At 43.8% G+C, this 20818-nt stretch overlaps 1 protein-coding gene across 1 annotated transcript; it reads right to left on the reverse strand.

Annotated features, from left to right (window-relative positions):
- Window positions 1-3089: 3089 nt before the first annotated feature.
- LOC122037842 (tryptophan synthase beta chain 1-like) lies at window positions 3090-6547 on the reverse strand. Its single transcript, XM_042597295.1, has 5 exons — window positions 6172-6547; window positions 4684-5040; window positions 4059-4501; window positions 3868-3962; window positions 3090-3490 (listed from the first exon to the last, which is right to left on the reverse strand). The coding sequence occupies exons 1-5, from the start codon at window positions 6517-6519 to the stop codon at window positions 3315-3317; spliced, it is 1419 nt and encodes a 472-aa protein (XP_042453229.1). The 5' UTR covers window positions 6520-6547; the 3' UTR covers window positions 3090-3314.
- Between the last annotated feature and the right edge of the window lie 14271 nt (window positions 6548-20818).

Here is a 20818-nt window from a genome sequence, read left to right on the forward strand (position 1 = left end):
GGTCGGAGAAGATGGATGATGCAAAACAACGACGAGTTCACCAGTTGAAGGAAGTAAGCTGATTTGTATGTATGGATGTGAAAGGGAGTCAATGCAACAACTCTAAATGTTCTAGCAACTATGCATCATGCGAGCAGAAGGATGGAGAACTAGGCTTTGACACTATAAAAACTTTGTGATTGCAACACCATATAATTATCCGAAATGATTTATAAGGATTGTCTATAGAATTTTATACAGTCGAGTTCTCTATACAAAGAAAGATAAAAAATTCAGAGATTGTTGACTCCATATGCTGGGCATTTGCTAGGTCGTAACACAGAAGACAGCACCTTCGTCCTTGTGTGTAAATGCAATAGTTGGAAGATACTACCCAATTTATTGTTGATTTAGTTGAGAACAGAGAGACAGAGGCAAACATTACCTTCACTTAATCATAGTTGATGTAATTTATCATTAAATAACATCTAAACATTGATGTTTTTTCCTCAAATTTTACTTCTATAAGCTTGTAATATATAGCGTTGTAACAGCTAGCTATGGAATTAATTAATAGTTTAGCACCCAAGACGTCAAATAAAGATATTCACAAATAAATGATATATAATAGGAATAGAGGAGAGGAAATTATAATTTAAAATGAAACGACTTAGCTGCTATAACAATATACCTGCTATAAGGTGTAGAAGTTAACCGTTGAAGTAGCTGCTACAACATGTAGCTAATCATCGAGTTAGCTGCTACAACATTGTAGCAGCTATCATTCCAAATAGCTGATATAACGTTGTAGCAGCTAACATTCCAAGTAATTGTTATAGTGCTGTAGCAGCTATCATTCCAAGTAACTGCTATAATATTTTGAAAAATGAAATGACTTACCAAGTAGCTGTTACAAAGTGAAATATTTTCTTTTGATAATACAAAAAACTATATAAGCAAGTTACCTACCAAGTTACCTACAAATTATATAAGCAAAAAACTGGTAGCATAGCAGCTAGGGCTTGTGCTTGGTAGGATATATATATGGTGCAAAAAAAGAAATTATACAGAGCTGAAAAACAGACAGTGAAGGGGAAAGACTTACCAAGTAGCTGCTACAATGTTGTAGCAACTAATCGTCGAGTTAACTACTGTAGAATTGTAGCAACTATCATTCCGAGTAGCTGCTACAACGTTGTAGCAGCTAGCTGTGAAATTAATTAACAGTTTAGCTCCCAAGACGTCAAATAAAGATATTCACAAATAAATGGTATATAATAGGAATAGAGGAGAGGAAATTACAATTTAAAATGAAACGACTTAGCTACTACAGCATTGTAGCTGCTACAAGGTGTGGCAGTTAACTGTTGAACTAGCTGCTACAACGTGTTGCTAACCATCGAGTTAGTTGCTACACCGTTGTAGCAGCTAACTATTGAGTTAGCTGCTACATCGTTGTAGTAGCTATCATTCCAAGTAGCTGCTACAATGTTTTGAAAAATGAAACGAATTACCAAGTAGCTGCTACAAAGTGAAATATTATCTTCTGATAATATAAAAAACTATATAAGCAAGTTACCTAGAAATTATATAAGCAAAAAACTAGTAGCATAGCAGCTTGGGCTTGCGCTTGGTAGGATATATATATAATATATGGTGCAAAAAAAAAAAAGAAATTGTACAGAGCTGAAAAAATAGACAGTGGAGGGGAAAGGTTTACAATCGAGAATGGAAAAAGGGGGGCTTTTACACCAGGGTCGTCTTTGTATTTGACGCACAGTTTGGAGAGCTTCAATCAGCTGCGACAGAAGACGATAGTGTCAGAGAATGCGAGAGAGAGAGAGAGAGAGAGCGGCGAGGAAAATTTCGCTCGGTGATGTTTTGAAAAGAAGGGCAAAGGGGAGAGAAAATAAATGGAATATTTTTTTGCAAAGAAATCGAGCTGGCAAGGCCACATTTGTGCGTCGCTCACGGTCATACACAAAGAGTTGCTTAGCATATCAAATCTCTCCATCTCTTTATATATATATATATATCCATTAGTTGGCCCGTCGAACCCATAACCCGTTTTGAATTGAGTTGTATTGGAAATGTTTCAACCCTCCAAAATAACAAATTGGTCCACCCCACCCTACCAAATAGCTGACTCGTAATAAACCAACCCGGTCCATCAAGGATTAACCTATTTGACAACTCTAAAAGTTATTATAGCAACTACCACTAACTCCTCTGGTAAGATGACAACATATAGTGTTTCATTCTAATTAAAATTATTATATATAAAATATTATTATATCTAAATATTATTTATCAATTTGATAAAAAAATATTTAAACTCTATTAAAATAGTTTTAACTTTGTTAAAATCATTTTAAAATTTTTCTTGATACAAGACTATAACAATTAATACAATACTATTACAATGTTATTTATCTAGGTAGCTACTACAACTATTATTACAATTAACACAACATTATACCCACCACTTTGTAGTTGCTATAAATATTTTAAAATGATTTTAATTAAGTTAAAAATAATTTTAACAAAATTTGATTAACTTTTGTCTAAATTGACAAAAAGTAATTTGAAATACTAGTACTCTATATATAATGATTTTGATCAGAGTGAAACAATCAACTTTTTCATATCGTAACAGTAAGTTTATACTTACTTTATGGTCAGCAATCACCTCGTAGCTATGCAACAATATTTTTAAGATAAAAAAATATATATAATAGAGTGTCCTTTTGAGTTTTCTTAGGATTTAAAATTTAAAATGCTCCTAATTGAAATTATAAGTTATTATATTTCACGAGTTACAAACTAAAATGCTGCTTTTAGTTTTGGCTTGCTCGTGTTGATGATCTCCAATTCAGCCTCGGTGAGATAAATAACGCCGCAGTCTATAAATCGAAATCTGACTTGCAGAACAAGATTTCAAATCCCAGAGTTGGTTATCAAATCGTATAATATTCAGTATAAATTATTAGTCAAATAACATGAACGTCACCAGTGATTGTCTAATAATAATTCCGTTAGTGGTGCAGATCGATATAGTTTACCTGCAATTGATCAAAAACATTCCTTATCTTCTGAAGCATTTTACCAAGTCAAACACCAAGTCGGTTTATTTAATCCTCACTCCCGAGGCCGAGGAGATGAAAGGAAACATAATTTAGAGTACAAGAAACCCTGCGATGTGAAAGAGAGGACTAAGAGCATTTGAAAGAAGTTTCACTTGCAAGAAACAGCTTTCAGTTATTCAGACAGAAAAAAAAATGGCAATTTGCAGCTCCTCCTGTTTCAAACACCGGAATAGGTCTGATGGCTTCTGATTATAGTTGAAGATGTTTTATAGCAGTATGGACATCCTTATCTCCCCTTCCACTGCAGTTAAGAACCACCTTAGCGCCGTCTGGGAGAGTTGGGCAAAGTTCTTCCAGGTAGGCCAGTGCATGAGAGGTTTCAAGAGCAGGGATGATGCCCTCCAGGCGTGACAGCCGCTTGAAAGCTGAAAGCAGAGAGAGACAGCAGGTTATTAACATGTAAAGCAGCAGAGAGATGAATCATCCAGCATGCAATACAATAAGGCATCTTACCAATTGAACCGACAGTGAAGAAACCTAAATATCAGCTCATCGGATTTTACAGTAAACATGAATATGTGGTTGCTTGGAAAATAGCAGCTGATTTCTCAATCACATGGATGACAATGGGATTATGTGATTAAATGGTGTTCTAATTTAAGTTATCAGTTCTCACTCAGCTTATAGATGTTAGCAATGTAAAAATACATCGCTTAGTACTATCAATTCATATAGATACAATTAGACTAGGAAGCAGAATAAGAACAACAAGACATATAAAGCACTTGATAGTTTTTATTACCTTCCAAAGCCTGTTCATCTGTGACGCTAAAGTATTCAGCACGGCCAATATCCTTCAAATAACTGTGCTCAGGTCCAACTCCAGGGTAGTCCAACCTAGCATGTAAATAACCAGATCATCAGGAACAATATATAGTGTGATCCAACAGGACAAAGCATCATAGATCCAGTAATTAAAACACCGTCACTAACCCAGCACTTATAGAATGAGGCTCGATGATTTGACCATCATCATCCTGCAGCAAATAACTCATGGCACCATGTAGAACCCCCACTTCTCCCTTTGTTAACGTTGCTGCATGTTTACCACTGTCCAACCCAAATCCAGCAGCCTCTACACCAATTAATCTTACATCTGTATCATCGACAAATTCATGGAAGAGTCCCATGGCATTTGAGCCTCCACCAACACATGCAACAAGAACATCTGGCTTTCCACCCCACTTCTCCAAAGCTTGCTTTCTTGTCTCTTTGCCTATTACTGCATGAAATTCTCTAACAAGCATTGGGTAAGGATGTGGACCTGCTACAGAACCTAAAATGTAATGTGTAGTCTCAACATTGGTCGCCCAGTCACGTATAGCTTCTGATGTGGCATCCTTGAGTGTGGCAGTTCCAGAATGGACACCTCTTACCTGTATTGAAGCAACAACGACAACGGTGTGATTCCTTTAACCAAATGCCTAAAGGAAATGAACTAATTGCATAAAATTAGAAACCACTGCCACTAATGATTAATAATAATAACATTTACTTCTAGTTTGCAACACTTGACATGGATGAGAAAATGAAGATAAAGTCATTCTTCTACACAAACCTCTGCTCCAAGAAGCCTCATTCTGAATACATTGAGGGCTTGCCTTTCCATATCCTGGGCACCCATATAAACAATACATTCCAAGCCAAACCGAGCGCAAACTGTAGCAGTAGCAACTCCATGCTGACCTGCTCCGGTCTCAGCTATGATACGCTTCTTTCCCAGCCTTTTGGCAAGTAAGGCTTGTGCAACAGCATTATTGATCTTGTGAGCACCTGTATGATTAAGATCTTCTCTCTTCAGATAAATATGTGGACCTTCACCATTAGAGCGTCTGTAATGCTCTGTGAGCCGTTCTGCAAAGTAAAGTGGGCTTTCTCGGCCGACATAATCCCTGAGAATTCCATCCAACTCTTTCTGTAAAGAGAAAAAGAGCAGTGAGAAACATGTAATGTGGTTAAAATTATAGCCAATATTAATGTCCATTAGACGAATATTAAAAATATGGCAGGAAAGAAACAAAGTATAATTTCCATCAGGGTATGTATCCGTCTTGTTTATTTATTCACCGATGATATAATCAAACAATCATATATTCTTTTGATACTGAAGCAAAATGATGGTTATGATATCAGCAATTAACCATATTAACTCCAATTCTGAATTGAAATTATCCAAGGAGTAGGAAAGTTTATATTTCAGAATTTTTTAGTAAGCAGATGAAAAAAAAAGGTTTAAAAGATAAATAACATTTTTCAACAGAACCTTGTTCCAAAAATTGATGAGAAAGGAAGGTGTTTCGTTTTCATATCGATCTGTGGCATATATCCTAGTGAGCAAGAAACTATAAATTGACGAATTCTTTAATCGTGTCATCTATTTAAAAACTATAAACACCATCCACTTAAATATATAATAGGTATTACAAATCTCCAAATAACCAACCAAATATTGAATCACATTTTTTTTTTTTTTTGATACGGAAAAATCACTAAGGACATGGATGGAGAAGATGGAGAAGAAAAAGTCTGCGCACAAGGTCTTGGAGTGTTGAAGTTAGAACCGCACTTTAGAATAAGAGAAGGGCTTGGCGTTTAGAGGTTGGAATTTCAAATTATAATGGTCGTACTGTTACATTCTCCACAGATTTCAATTGAAGAAGTATTAAACCGGGACGGTGGAGTAGAACGGAGGGACAAGATCCTCCCCATCCCCATGTTTTTCTTCCAAACTATCAACAACTAATCGCCTCTTCCTGCAACTCTCAAACTCCAAACAGCTTCTCCCAACACAAACGATGAGGAATAGAAAATATGAGTTTTTCCATGTTTTTTTTTTCTAGCGAGGAAGAGATAGTAGTCTTCTAGTAACACGAAGATTCTAGTCAAAGAAAGGAGCGAATTCAATTTTCTTCCATATCACAGATGCCAAGTAATGGAATCATAACAACTCAGCCCAAACTACTCGATCGGCAAAGATCAAAGCTTTAAGGAAGCTAAATAGCATAAAATAGAAACTGTAAACACGAAGCCAAAGTACAGATGGTACCTGGAAGTCCTCATCTTTCGAGAGCGCCCGGAACGCCTCCTCCAGTTCGAAGAGGGCGTACATTAAGGTTTCCGGCGCGTACTTCCCCCCAAACCGTCCGAAACGACCGAAGGAATCCGGCCTCGGCCCCAATCCAGGCTTTCCATTCTTCTCCGCCTCAACGGCCGTGACATTCCCAGACATGGTGCAGGAAACAGCAAGAGCGGATGATGGCGAAGAGGATGCGCTACGGCCCGACCGCTCGCCTCGCAGGTGGATTCGGACTCCGAGGAAGGCCGACGACGACGGAGATGACTTGGCGAGGCCGACGATAGGGTTTCCGATAGCAGAGTTCGCCAAAGCAGCCATCGGGAATATATCTCTCTTCCGACGACGGTGCGACCTCTGTATATAATGGGAGCCGCCGCGCTAGGGACCGAAAATGTAAACGATTGCCTTGACCGTTGATCTACAGAAGTCGTTTCAGATGAACGGAAGTGGAGCCATCCGCATATAGGAAGGAAATGGGCGGGTTTGGGTTATATTAGGAAGGAAATTTTACTTACCAACGGTTAATTAATTACGAATTTGAAGGGTATTCATTAGACTTCCTTCACAAAATAGTAGGGATGATCGTGAATTAAATTGGTTCGATTATTATAATAAAATATTATTCGACCTTATTAGATCAGATAATATAATATCAGGATTTACATCCGGTCTTATATCCGACGGTTATTATGCATAAGATATCCGACAGATTGTCAGTTATTTGAATATCCGACTCCATATCCAATGAAATATAAAATATAAATATAAAAAAATAAAAATAAAATATTTTAAAATGATAATAGACATTACTCATTATACGTTGTAGTAGCTAATCGTCAGTAGCTGCAACAACGTATAGTAGGTTATCGGCAGTATCTAATACAACGTGTAGCAGCTTATCCGCAGTAGCTACTACAACGTGTAGCAACTTATCGACAGTAGTTGCTACAATTAGGGGTGATTGGGGATCGGGTTGGTTCAGTTATTAGGATAAAAAATCATCCGACCCTACTAGATCAGATAATGTAATATAAGGACCCTACATTCGGCCCTATATCCGACGGATTTTTTTTTCGATTCGGTTCGGATCGGTATAAATCGGTTGGTCAGTTTGACGGGTTGACTTCTCATCCCTACAAAATAGTTTACAGTGATATTGTATTATTTATCTTCCAATCCTTCTCAAGATTAGTCATTAAATTTAATGGTTTTGTTAGTTGAATATTAATGTTCTATTTTTTTTAATAAGAATTGATCTGGTGGTAAAGTGGGACCCGGATGGTAGAGCAGCCAATGACACGTGGAAGTCACAGTCAACACGGTCAACATCTAGTGCCCGATCGAGCAGCCGGTGTACCTGCCCGAGCGGCAGTGCGACAGCCCAGCTCAACGCTGGGTTTCGACACTTAGGGGTCAAGAGGAATCCCCGCTCGGCCGGACGATAGACATTGCTCGACCACGCGCGGCAGAGCGGAAGTAGGATGAAGCACTAGGGGGCAAGCAGGCCTCCCACTCGGATCGGTCACTCCAGCAGCAGTATGGGGGCTCGACCGAGCAAACTCCCCGCTCAGCCTCGCAGACGACAATAAGAGCAGGAGGGAATATCTTCTTCGGGGAAAGTGTCACTGACAAACAGTATGGTTGGCAGCATGGTTAGACATAGAATCGTACGGTGGAAGTTTCCACTGTCACATCAGGGATATGCCCGGTCTGTTAAGGTATGACGTCAGGCGTACTTTTCCAACACACTCATTACAGGTATGCTTTGAGAAGCGTGCACATCTTGGTAAACGTGCACACGCCTTCAGGGAGCCCTATATAAAGACCCCCATACTTTGACGGAGGTAGGCGCGATTCATCACTGTAGCTACAGTTCTCGTCATTCTACTTCGATTTCTTGCTGCCGGAGGCTGACTTGAGCGTCGGAGGGCCGTCACCGGGAACCCCTTCCCGGCTCGATTTTGTGCTTGCAGGTTCTCGCCAAAGGTCTACATCACTCGCAAGGCTACGCGGAGTCAACGAGAGCACCACGTCCTCAGCGACCGTCAACTCAGCACTCGGACAGGATCAAATTGGCGCCGTCTGTGGGAACGCATCTAAATCTGAGTCGAGAAGATGGAGGAAGCTGGACGCTCACACACCGTAACGCTCTCTCCAGAAGAACTCGACGCGCTTATCGAGGTGTGAGTGGCAAAAATAGTGGAGTAGTAGTAGAGGGCACAAGCCGAGCGGCTTGCGCAGCAGGCCACCTCGGCATCCGGTGGCCGAGCGGCGTTGGAAGATCGACTGGAACAATTTTCGACTTGGGCGCGGAACAAAGGGCAGACCGACACGCCAGGAGATGCACCACCCGCGCCAATTCCCTTCCATCATGCCCTATTCCAGACTCCCTCCGAACTCGCTCAGGCCAACCAAGGATCGTCAGCCGATGAAGCACCCGCGCGGGATGTCAAGAAAGGCAAGGCACCTCGGACTGATTCTTCTCCCGAGTGGATCAATCGCCAGTTCTCAGAGGCGATTCTGCAGGATCCGCTCCCGAGGCACTATGCCCCCTGGCGATTGGAGAATACAGTGGTGCGACTGACCCGGATGACCATCTTGGTAAGTTCGATAACGTCGCTACTCTACATCAATACATTAACGGAGTTAAGTACCGGGTCTTTCTCACTATCCTGTCCAGCTCGGCGCAATGATGGTTCCGGAGGTTGCCAGACGGATCGATTCGAAGTTTTAAGGACTTCTGGACGGCGTTCCTCCACCACTTCGCAAACAGCAGGTGCTACTAGAAGACTAGCGTCAGCCTGTTCTCCATGAAACAGGGGTCCAGAGAAACTCTCCGAACCTACATCCAATGATTCAATCAGGCAGCCATGGACATCCCGACAGTTTCATCTGAGACCATGATGCACGCCTTCACCAAAGGGTTGGTCGATGGGGATTTCTTCCGTTCGCTCATCCGAAAGCCGCCCCGTGATTACGACCATATACTGAAGAAGGCGAGCGAATACATCAACGTGGAGGAAGCACAAGTGACAAGAAGGAAGGAGGCGCCGTCAGAACCATCCGCGTCGACTGAAAGGAGGCCACCTATTAGCCACCAGCCCCTAGAGGGCCTCGATCTGAGGGGGCCCGACAGCATTACGAGGCCAAGCCACATGTCGTCCAACACGTGGCTGCTGAACGGCCGTGGCCAAAGGGAAAGATGTGGACGCCCATGTTCTGTACCTTCCACCAGTCAGCCACCCACAACACACGCGACTGCCGAGGAGTTCTCGCAGTCGCTTAGCCGACCCCCAGAGGCTACCGCTGCCGATCTCCTTCCCCCGACCGACAGTATAGGCAGCACCACACTGGGCGACGAGAGGGGGGGGGGCAGACATTCACCCGAGCAACAGCAGCATCAGCCAAGGAGGCACGATCATCCCCGGGCCTCGCACGAGCGTGGCCGACCGACAGCTCGGGAGGAGGAGAACAGGAGTAACACCGCTCGGGGTGAAATCAACATTATCGTCGGAGGACCGACCGACGACGATTCTAACCGAACCAGAAAATCACATGCTCGGCAGCTGAAGATCCACGCTGTAGGCTGCAGCCAAGAGAAGGCGAACATGCCCGAGATTAGCTTCGGCCTGATGGATCTTGAGGGAGTCAAAGTGCCGCACGACGACGCCCTCATCATCATAGCGGTAATAGCTAATTATACTATTCACCGCATATTCATTGATATAGGCATCTCGGTCAACATCATTTTCAAGAAGACGTTCGACCAGCTCCAGATTGACAGAGCCGAGCTGTTGCCCATGACAACCCCACTGTACGGGTGATCTGGAAATGAGGTTCTGCCGGTCGGACATACCAGACTAGCTATATCACTAGGGAAGGAGCCGCTTCGGAGGACGCGGACCACCAAGTTTATCGTGGTAGACGCCCCATCCACTTACAACGTGATCCTGGGGCGCCCCGCCCTCAATGAGTTTCGAGCGGTCGTCTCAACTTCCTGTCAGAAAGTGAAATTCCCCATTGATGACTAGGTAGGAGAGGTCCGAAGGGACCAGCTAGCAACTCGGCGCTGCTACGTGGAGATGGTGCGAGTCAAATCCAAAGCTGCACGGAAGACCCCCCAGATCGAGGTAAATGATATAACCGAGAAGCCTCCTACTTTAGTTTATGAAGAAAAAGAGGAGGTGCAGATTCATCCTGCCCGACCGGAGGCCACCACCTTCATAGCATCCGACCTGGAAGGGGAGTAGAAGAAAGAGCTCATCAAATGCCTTCAACAAAACCACGATGTCTTCGCATGGTTGACCCACGAACTGCCTGGCATTTCCCCAAGCGTAGCTCAGCACAAGCTCCACGTCCGACCGGACGCTCGGCCAATGAAACAACGGAAGAGAGACTTCAGCACCGAGCAGAACCAGATTATCCGAGCGGAGGTGGAGATTAAGCTCCTTGAGGCTGGACATATACGTGAGGTTTAGTTCCTGAGCTGGCTCGCAAGCGTAGTGCTCGTCTCCAAGCCAAACAATAAATGGAGGGTCTGCATCGACTTCCGGGACCTAAACAAAGCATGTCTGAAGGAATTTTATCCGCTACCCCGAATCGATCAGATGGTGGATTCAACCGTCGGGTGCGAGCTGATATGCATGCTAGATGCGTACCAGGGGTACCACCAGGTGCTGCTAGCACGAGAGGATAAGGAGAAGGTTATCTTCATCACGGCAGACGACACCTATTGCTACAATGTAATGTCGTTCGGCCTGAAGAACGCCGGAGCGACCTATCAAAGGCTTATGAACAATGTGTTTCGCCGGCAGATCGGGCGCAACATGGAGGTATATGTAGATGATATACTAATTAAGTCCCTCCGAGCCACTGATCTCTGCGCAGATATAAGGGAAACCTGCCAGACACTACGGACATACGGAATCAAGCTCAACCCCCAAAGGTGTCTATTCGGCGTAAAAAGTGGGTGTTTCTTGGGATACATTATTATTGAGCGAGGCATCAAGGCCAACCCTAGCAAGGTCAAAGCGCTCCAGGATATGCAGCCCCCCAGAAACTTGAGGGAGGCTCAGCGTCTGATCGACCGGATAACATCTTTATCAAGGTTCATCTTGAAGTATGCTGACCGGAGTCTACCTTTTTTCAAGATCTTGCGCCGAGTCACAAAGTTCCAGTGGGATAAGGAATGTGACTGGGCGTTCAGGGAGCTCAAGGCTTATCTCAGTTCCTTGCAAGTGTTAGCCAAGCCGGTCGCCGGTGAGCCCCTGAGGATTTATCTATCCTCCACCGAGCATGCTTTTGGCTCCGTAATTATAAGGTCGGACGGCGAGGAACAGCTTGTGTATTTCTTGAGTCATATATTAAAAGATGCTGAATCCCGCTACACCGGTCTAGAGAAACTCGCCTTTACTCTAGTTCTTGCCGCTCGGAGGCTCCGACTGTATTTCCTCACTCATACCATCATAGTGATGACTAAAAGTTCGCTGAGCAGAGTCCTCCTCAATCCGAAGGCGTCCGGAAGATTGATCAAGTGGACAACAGAGCTAAGTGAATTTGATATCCAGTATCAGCCCCGGGCGGCCATAAAAGCACAGTCCTTGGTCGACTTCGTCACCGAGGTGCAAGACCCCAAGCACGAATCCCCCTGGAAGATATATGTGGATGGATCTTCCACTCAGCAAGGAAGTGGGGTAGGGATACTGCTGATCTCCCCCAGAGAAGAGCGGATGCATCTAGCCATACGGTTGGACTATCAAACAACCAATAATGAAGCCGAATACAAGACTCTCATAGCCTGATTGCAAGCCGCTCGGCACGTGGGAGTTATTAGAATCCTGATTCACTCGGACTCGCAGTTAGCCGCCCAGCAGCTCACGGGAACGTTCGAGATTAACAACATTCGGCTCAAGCTCTATGCCAAAGCTTTTGAGAAGCTGAAGGCCAATTTCTAGGAGGAGGTTATACAGAAGATACCCCGAGCAGAAAACCAAGCGGCGGACAAACTGGCGAAGCTGGCCAGCTCCATATCATCGATCGTCGTTCAACACCCGATCGAGCAAGTATACTTGGTGGCCTATATCGACCGGATGGAGGGACTCACCTTTCCAAGCGACTGGAGGACAGCGTTGATAGAGTTTTTGCGATCAAGGGTCGCGCCTGCCAATAAAGAAGAGGCCCACCTGTTGAGAAGGAGAATCGACAGATTCACTCTGATCGGGGACCAACTTTACAAGAAAGCATTCTCCCAACCGCTCCTCAAATGCGTCAGGCCGGAGGACGTAGAATACATACTGCAGGAGGTACACCAAGACTCCTATGGAGGACATCCGGGCGGCCGTTTACTAGCCAAGAAGATCCTGCTGGCTGGATACTTTTGGCCGACCCTTTAGGAGGATGCCGCCCGGACCGTATCCACCTGCCTGTCCTGCCAGAAGTACCACAACCTCTTGCACCTCTCGGCGGAAGAAATGAAGACGTCCGTAGTATCTTGTGTTAGTGTGTATACTAAAAGCCTAGATTTTGTAAACATTTATTTTTGAAATAAAAGAATCACATTGGTCAAAAATGTCTATATTTATATGCTAAGTGTAGTTGTTCAATTAATTTATATTGTAGATAACATGGTGTGTGGTGTCACACACAGAAGATCATGTTATCGGTTCTTTATAAATTATAAACAGTTGCTCATGACTAAGATAGAAAAGAGCAAACCATTAGAATAGTCGTAGTGTAATTAGGTATTAGTTTATCTTGGCTAATAAATTACACTAGTACACTCTAAGTGTATTGAGTAGGACCATTTAAGGTAAGTTCTTTTTATACTGACTTAATAAAAGAACAAGACCTTAGTTATTATAGAAGTGTGTCTCTTAATCCTAATATAATAACAAGCACATATATTTAGTATTTATTTCTTTGACTTATCAAAGGGTGAGATTTAGCTCGATAAATCAATAGGCCCGATAAGTTGGGAAATGATATTACTTATAGTGTGTATTGTTGATTATAGAAGGAAACTGTGTCCTAGTAATCTAGGTTGATAATGCCCCCAAGAGGAGCTCATAAGGATCGTCATGTTAAATCCTGCTGGTGAACTTAGTCCGACATGACGATAAAATTGAGTGGTACTACTCTTGGACTAAGATATTAATTAAAGAGAGTTGTCAGTAACTCATTTAATTAGTGGACATTCGACATCTTAAACACAAGGAGAATAACACACACATAATAAAAAGGAGCTCAAAATGTAATTTGGGATTGGTGCAGTAGTTTAATAATAATTCTTTAGTGGTATGAATTATTATTGATGAAATTAAGTTGGGTGTTCGGGGCGAACACGGGAAGCTTAATTTCATCGGGAGATCAAAACTAATTTCTCCTCTCGGTCCCTATCGTAGCCTCTTATTTATAAAGTATTATACCCACCTTTACCCACCTTCTTACCCATTCTAATGGGGTCGGCCAAGCAAGCTTGGAACTCAAGCTTGGGCCGACCAAGTAAATAGGATGAACCAAGATTGTGTGGTCGGCCCTAGCTTGAATCCAAGCTTGGTGTGGCCGGTCACATCATGTTAAAAGGATTTTCATTTTGTTTAAAATCTTTCCTTATGTGGGAGCAATGATTTAAAAGAAGAGTTTAAAAATTAAATATTTCCTTTTATAGTTTTTTACAAAAGATTAAGAGAAAGATTAGATATCTTTCCTTATTTGTAGATTGAAAGGAGATTTTAATTTTAGAGAAAACTTTCCATTTTAGAAATCATCTACATGTTTTAATAAGAGAGATTTTAAGTTATAAAATTTCCTTTTATAACCAACCATGAAGGAAAAATTTATTAGAGAAATTTTTATTAAAACTTTCGGAAACAAATTAGGAAGTTTTAATTCTTGTGTTATTAAAACTTTCCTTGTTTGGAGTTATGAGGTGGTCGGCTATATTAATTTAAGAAAAAGAAAATTGTTTTTAATCAATTAAATTTTCCTTTTCATGGCGAAGAAATTAAGGAAGGTTTTATTTAAATTTTCCTTATTTGCCAAGACCAAGGATTATAAAAGAGGGGGTAGGGGTGCCTTCATGAGACACAATTCTATTCTATTTTCCTCCCTCTCTTCCTTGGTGTGGTCGGCCCTTCTTATTCTCCCTTCTCCTTTTTCTTTCTTCTTCTTGGCCGAACCTCTTCATCCTTGAGAGCTTGGAAGGTGGCCGGATCTTGCTTGGAGAAGAAGGAGAGAAAGGAGACTTTGTTTCTAGCATCCCTTGGAGTTTGGTGGTGGTGGCCGAACCTCACATCTCTTGGAGTTTTGTGGTGGCCGAAATTAGCTTGGAGAAGAAGGAGCTTGGGTGGTTCTCGTCTCGGTAGATTGTCGCTCACACGACATCCGAGATAAGAAGAGAAATACAGTAAAAGATCAAGAGGTCGTTGCATACAAATAAAGGTATAACTAGTAATTATTTTTCGCATCATGCTAGTTTTTCTTTGTATGAATTACAAACACAAGAGGCATATAATTCTAAGTTTCGGATTTGTGATTCGAGTTTGTGTTTTTTTTTGTTTTTTGAATTTGTGATTCGATTGTTCCTTTTGGTTAAACCTAGAGTTATATAAGAAAATTAAATATTGAATTTCGTTAAGAGACTTTGTCGAGGCAGTGGTGGATGTTCCCATACCCAAGAAGGTCAAGTGCCTCGCCATATTTGACCTGGGAGCCAATTTTTGAAATTGATATTTAATTGAATTTATAACATGGGCGGATTTGGATCAATAATGTTAAGTTCCGTTTGCGATCCAAGTCTAAACCACTAAGAACAGATAAGTTAAATTTGGAATCAATAATGTTAAGTTCCGTTTGCGATTCCGAATTTAATTTCTAAAGAACACAATAGGTTGTTAGGAAAGGTTCGACACTTGTACAAAATTTTTGTACAGTGGAACCGGTACGATCTTCCTAGGACCAACCAACATCCTGCCCGTTCGACCAGTGGGGCTTGGACATAGTGGGGCCCTTCCCCATGGCAACTGGTCAGCGGAAGTGTTTACTCGTCAAAAAGTTCATCTGGCAGCATCTTATCTGTCGGTCGGCATCCCGCGCCAGCTCATCTCATATAATGGAAGACAATTCGTCGGTCAAAAACTCAGAGAGTGGTGCAAGGGATATGGCATCCAGCAGGCCTTTACCTCAGTAGCTTACCCCCAGAGCAATGGGCAAGCTGAGGTAGCCAATCGGGAGATCCTGCGAATTCTACGAGTTTGGCTCGACCACGTCGGGGGCAGCTGGGTCGACACGCTCCCAGGCGTATTGTGGGCGATCCGAACGACGCCGAAAGAGGGGACGGGTGTCACTCCTTTCCACTTGGTGTAAAGAGGCAAGACAGTCGTTCCCGTCGAGGTCGGAATGGAATCTGACCGGGTGCAGCAATACGGCGCGGACAACGCTGAGCAGAGACAGTTGGAGCTGGATTTGGTGGACGAGGCGCGCGCCAGGGCTGCCGCTCAGCTGACGGCCTATCGGCAAAGGATGCGGCAAAGCTACAATTGGCGAGTGATTCCCCGATCCTTTCAGGTCGGCGACTTAGTATGAAAAAAGGTGAAGCCGGTCGGCGACGTCGACAAGCTGGAGGCTCCTTAGGGTGGACTGTTCAAAATCGTGGAGAAGCTCCGCTCGGGGGCTTACTACCTAGAAGATGAGGATGGATGGCGATTAGAGCGTCCCTGGAGCGCAAACCATCTCCAGCCCTACCGAGCTGGATGAAAGGTGTGTTAATATATTCAGTGCCGTGTGTTTCCTGTTTTTCCTGCGCTTTCAATTACAGGAGTAAAATCAAAAAACAACGTATGGTAAAGTTTTCGCCGAATGGCAAGCCAGGGTCGGAGCGACGACCATAAATACCCCGCCTAAAGACCGTCGAGTGGCGACGTTAAACCCCAGGGTCGGAGCGGCGACCATAAATGCCCCGCTCGGAAGATTGTCGAGCGGCGACGTTAAACCCCAGGGTCGGAGCGGCGACCATAAATACCCCGCTCGGAAGACCGTCGAGCGGTGACGTTAAACCCTAGGGTTAGAGCGGTGAACATAAATACCCCGCCTGAAGACCGTCGAACAGCGACGTTAAACCCCAGGGTCGGAGCGGCGACCATGAATACCCCGCCTGAAGATCGTCGAGCGGCAACGTTAAACCCTAGGGTCGGAGTGGCGACCATAAATACCCCGCCTGAAGACCGTCGAGCGGCGACGTTAAACCCCAAGGTCGGAGAGGCAACCATAAATATCCCGCTCGGAAGACCGTCGAGCGGCGACGTTAAACCCCAGGGTCAGAGCGGCGACCATAAACACCCCGCCTGAAGACCGTCGAGCGGCGACGTTAAAACCCAGAGTCGAGCGGCGACTATAAAGTTTCGCCTTTGCATCATTTCAATCTAACAAGAGTCCTCTGGAAAGGAGGCGATCCTGAACTCGATTGCCGAGCAACGACTCAAAGATCAAAAGATGAGACTCTCACGAATTTAGAAGTGGTCGAGGGAATAGGTAACCCGCTCGGATATACACAGCGAGAGAGCAAGCAAACAATGGAAGGCCCAGAAAGAGTTCATTAATCAAAATAGGCCGAACGGCGAGTACATATATTAAAATAGGCCGAACGGTAAGTATATATCAACGACTTTACTCTAGATAATCAAAGATATCATCAGGGATCGTGGTAAGGAGCCCGGCATGGTCACGGACAGGAATGGTGAAGTCTTCAGGGAGACGACCCTCTGTCTTCAGATAATTAACTGTGGCAGTGATGGCCAACTCGAACGCACGGATAAGCCGAGCGCAGGCTTTCTCTACGAATTTCTCCGAACGGATATAATTCCGCCGCATAACAACAAACCGACTAGGCTCGGCCTCCTGATACTCTTTAAGGGCGATTCGGGAGGCTTCAAGAGCGTCCTGAAAGGTCTTCAGGTCACCCTGGAGAGCGATCACCTCCGTCAAACGGCCAGCCTTCTCGGCGGTGAGCAGGTCAGTCAACTCCTTGACCTTCAGCTTGAGCGCTTGGGCCTCGACATTCTTTGCCTCCAGGCCAGAAGATTTGTGCTGCTCGGCCTCTAGCAGTCTTTTGGTCTTGTCAAGGTCCGCCTTCAACTTAGCATAAGAGGGGCCTGGAGGGGGAGCCCCGCCAGAAACCTTGAGCTTCTTGAACTCCTCCTCTAAAAATGTCAAGCGGTTGCTTACCGCAATGCTTTCCACCCAATACTACAACAAGATCAGAGGGGAAAAAGCCAGTGCCGAACGGAAATGAAAAAGTGAAGGTTATGATGAGAGTTACCCCGGTGGCCTGTTGCATGTGGATGTTGCCGCAGCCCCGGAGGCATCAAAGCAATGCGCGCCCGAGCATCCTCCCAGGCCTTCGCCAGGGATCCTCGGATGGTTATTTGGTGTTCGGGGCTCGTCGGTCGTTCGGCCGCTTGCAGATATTTCTCCGTCGGTAGGTGGAGTATAACCTTGATAGTCATGCGCCCGCCCGGTGTAGACTGAGCAGACGCTAAAGGGGCAGAGGACTGGCCGACCGGATCGGAACGGATAAGAGATCGTCTGATTTTCCGCTGAGCAGGAGGGAGTGAGCTAAGGGGCTGGACAGCGATGGGGTCAGAAGGCCAATCACCTTGAGAAGGGGTCTGGTCGGAAGATAGCGCTTCCACCGTCGCAGGAGCCAATGGAGGGGGAACGCCCGTCTGCTCGGACACACGCACAGCTGAGGTGGTCGAGCAGGTTGGTGTGCCCGTTCGACAGCGTTTGTGTCCAGACAACGGAAGTTCATCACCAGAAGACTCGGCTGCCTCAGCCTGAATGGTCGGTTGAGTACCTGACGGGGCGGTCTCTCCTGCCGCCTCAGTAGTGGCGGTCCGAGCAGCAGACGCATCGCTCGCCGTCTGCGCCTCTTCGCTCTCGCCTTCATGAGAACCGACCGGAGCGATGCCAAGTTTCTCCGCCTCCTTCACTGCAGTTGCCTCTATCTCGGAAGCCTTGAGTTTTATCATGCTGAGCGCCACCAACTTCATCATAGTGGCAGCTGCGAGAAAGAAAGAAGAAATCAGTTAGCCCCAAAGAAAAAAAGGAGAAAGTTATTTCTTACCAGGGCCGCCCGGAAGCCTCATTCAGGTCAAACTTAAGCCGTACATATACATCATTCCTTCGGGGAGCAACTTATGGATATTCAGCTTCAGCTCGGCCAGCAGATTGGCTGCGTGGAGGTAGGCGGGCTCGGTCCTATACCGCTTCAGGTCGGGCTGGGGAGGCAAAGCGGTCTGCCATTGCATCCGGAAGGGAGGTGGTTTGGGGAATCGCAAGAAGAAGAAGTAATCCTTCCAATGCTTATTGGAGGATGACATGTTATCAAAGAAGACGAGGCCGATTCCGATGGCGATAGCTCTTACCACAGGCAGACCCGGACATAGAGCGATAAGGTTAATAAAGTGCCAACGAACGCTTGGCCGAGCGGCCGACGAAGGCCCGACCGAGCGGCCGACGAAGGCCCGGCCGAGCGGATTGCTCAAGCCCACTTCGGTCGCTTCAGCATCACTTCCGATCGGCCGGCAAAGCACTAAACCAATTTGTCCAGTCAGTCGGACTTACAGCCTCCTTCGACTAGACTTGAAGGGGAGGCATGTGATCCGGTGGTAAAGTGGGACCCGGATGGTAGAGCAGCCAATGACACGTGGGAGTCAGAGTCAACACGGTCAACATCCAGTGCCCGGTCGGGCAGCTGGCGTACCTGCTCGTGTTAGAGTGTATACTAAAAGTCTAGCTTTTGTAAACATTTATTTTTGAAATAAAAGAATTACATTTTGTCAATATCTACATTTATTTGTTAAATGTAATTGTTCAATTAATTTATATATAGATAACATGGAGTGTGGTGTCACACTCATAAAATCATGTTGTCGGTTCTTTATAAATTATAAATAGTTGCTCGCGACTAAGATGGAAATGAACAAACCATTAGAATAGTTGTAGTGTAAATAAATATTAGTTTATCTTGACTAATAAATTATACTGGTACACTCTAAGTGTATTAAGTAGGATCATTTTAGGTAAGTTCTTTTTGTACTGACTTAATAAAAGAACTAGACCTTAGTTATTATGGAAGTGTGTGCTCTTAATCCTAATATAATAACAAGCATATATATTTAATATTTATTTCTTTGACTTATCAAAGGGTGAGGTTTAGCTCGATAAATCAATATGTCGATAAGTTGGGAAATGATATTACTTATAGTGTGTGTTGTTGATTATAGAAGGAATCTGCGTCCTAGTTATCTAGGTTGAGAATGTCCCCAAGAGGAGCTCATAAGGATTGTCATGTTAAATTCTGCAGGTGGACTTAGTCCGACATGACAATGAAGTTGAGTGATACTACTCTTGGAGCTAGATATTAATTAAGTGAGTTGTCAGTAACTTACTTAATTAATGGACATTTGTTATCTTAAACATAGGGAGACTAACACACTCATGATAAGAAGGAGCCCATAATGTAATTTGGGATTGGTGCGGTAGTGTGATAATAACTTTCTAGTGGAATGAGTTATTATCGATGAACTTGAGTTGTGTGTTCGGGGCGAATACGGGATTCTCAAGCTTATCGGAAGGACAAAACCAATTTCTCCTCTAGGTCCCTGTCGTAGCCTCATTATAGCCTCAAGTCTATTCAAATGTAAGGCTCTTCTTGGTGTCCAAGAAGGGGGTCGGTCCAATGCTTGGTGACCAAGCAAAGGTCGACCACATCCTCATCTATAGGGGCCGACCCTATTGCTTGGTGACCAAGCATGTAGGGGTCGGCCACAATATTCAAACAAGGAGGGTTGTTTTTAAATTTTTAAAATCTTCTCTTTGTAGAAAACTATAAGTTTTAAAAAAGAGATTTTAAATTTAAAAACTTTCTTTATTTGAATTAGGTCACATGTTTTAAAAGAGAGTTTAAAAGTTTTTAAAACTTTTTTTTTTAACCATCCTCATGGTTTAAGAAAAAAAATGAAGATAAGTTTTAAAATTTAAATTTTCTATCACCATGTTAAAAAAGGAAATTTTATAAGAGAAGTTTTAAATTTTAAAACATGATTTTAATTTTTAGAACTTTCCTTTTTTAACTCCTACTTTAGGAAAGAGAGCTTGTAAAATTTTATAAGAGTTTTTCTTCTTGTAAAATTTTATAAAAAATATATTTCCTTTTTCCCTTGATGAGATGGCCGGCCACCTTGCTTGGTCCCCAAGCAAGGAGTCGACCATAATTAAAATAAATAAAATCATCATCAATTAATTTTGGTGATTGATTCAATCAAGAGGAAATAAAAGGAAAATTAAAAGAGAAAAGGAAAAGCTAGAGGAAGATTTAAATTTTTCAAAAATTCTTCCCTTATTTGCCTTGGGTAACTAATATAAAAGAAGGGGTGAGGAGGCTTCATGAGACACAACTCTTATTCTTTTGATTGGAGATCTCAAGTGGTCAGCTCCTCTCTCCCTTCTCTTTTCCCTTTTGCTCTCTTCTCCTTGGTGGTGGTGGTGGCCGGATTTTAGAAGAAGAGGAAGAAGCTTTTGGGTGGTGTTCATCTTGGAGGATCGTCGTCCACACGAC

Source organism: Zingiber officinale, unplaced genomic scaffold, assembly GCF_018446385.1.
Source record: "Zingiber officinale cultivar Zhangliang unplaced genomic scaffold, Zo_v1.1 ctg93, whole genome shotgun sequence".
Lineage (NCBI taxonomy): Eukaryota > Viridiplantae > Streptophyta > Magnoliopsida > Zingiberales > Zingiberaceae > Zingiber > Zingiber officinale.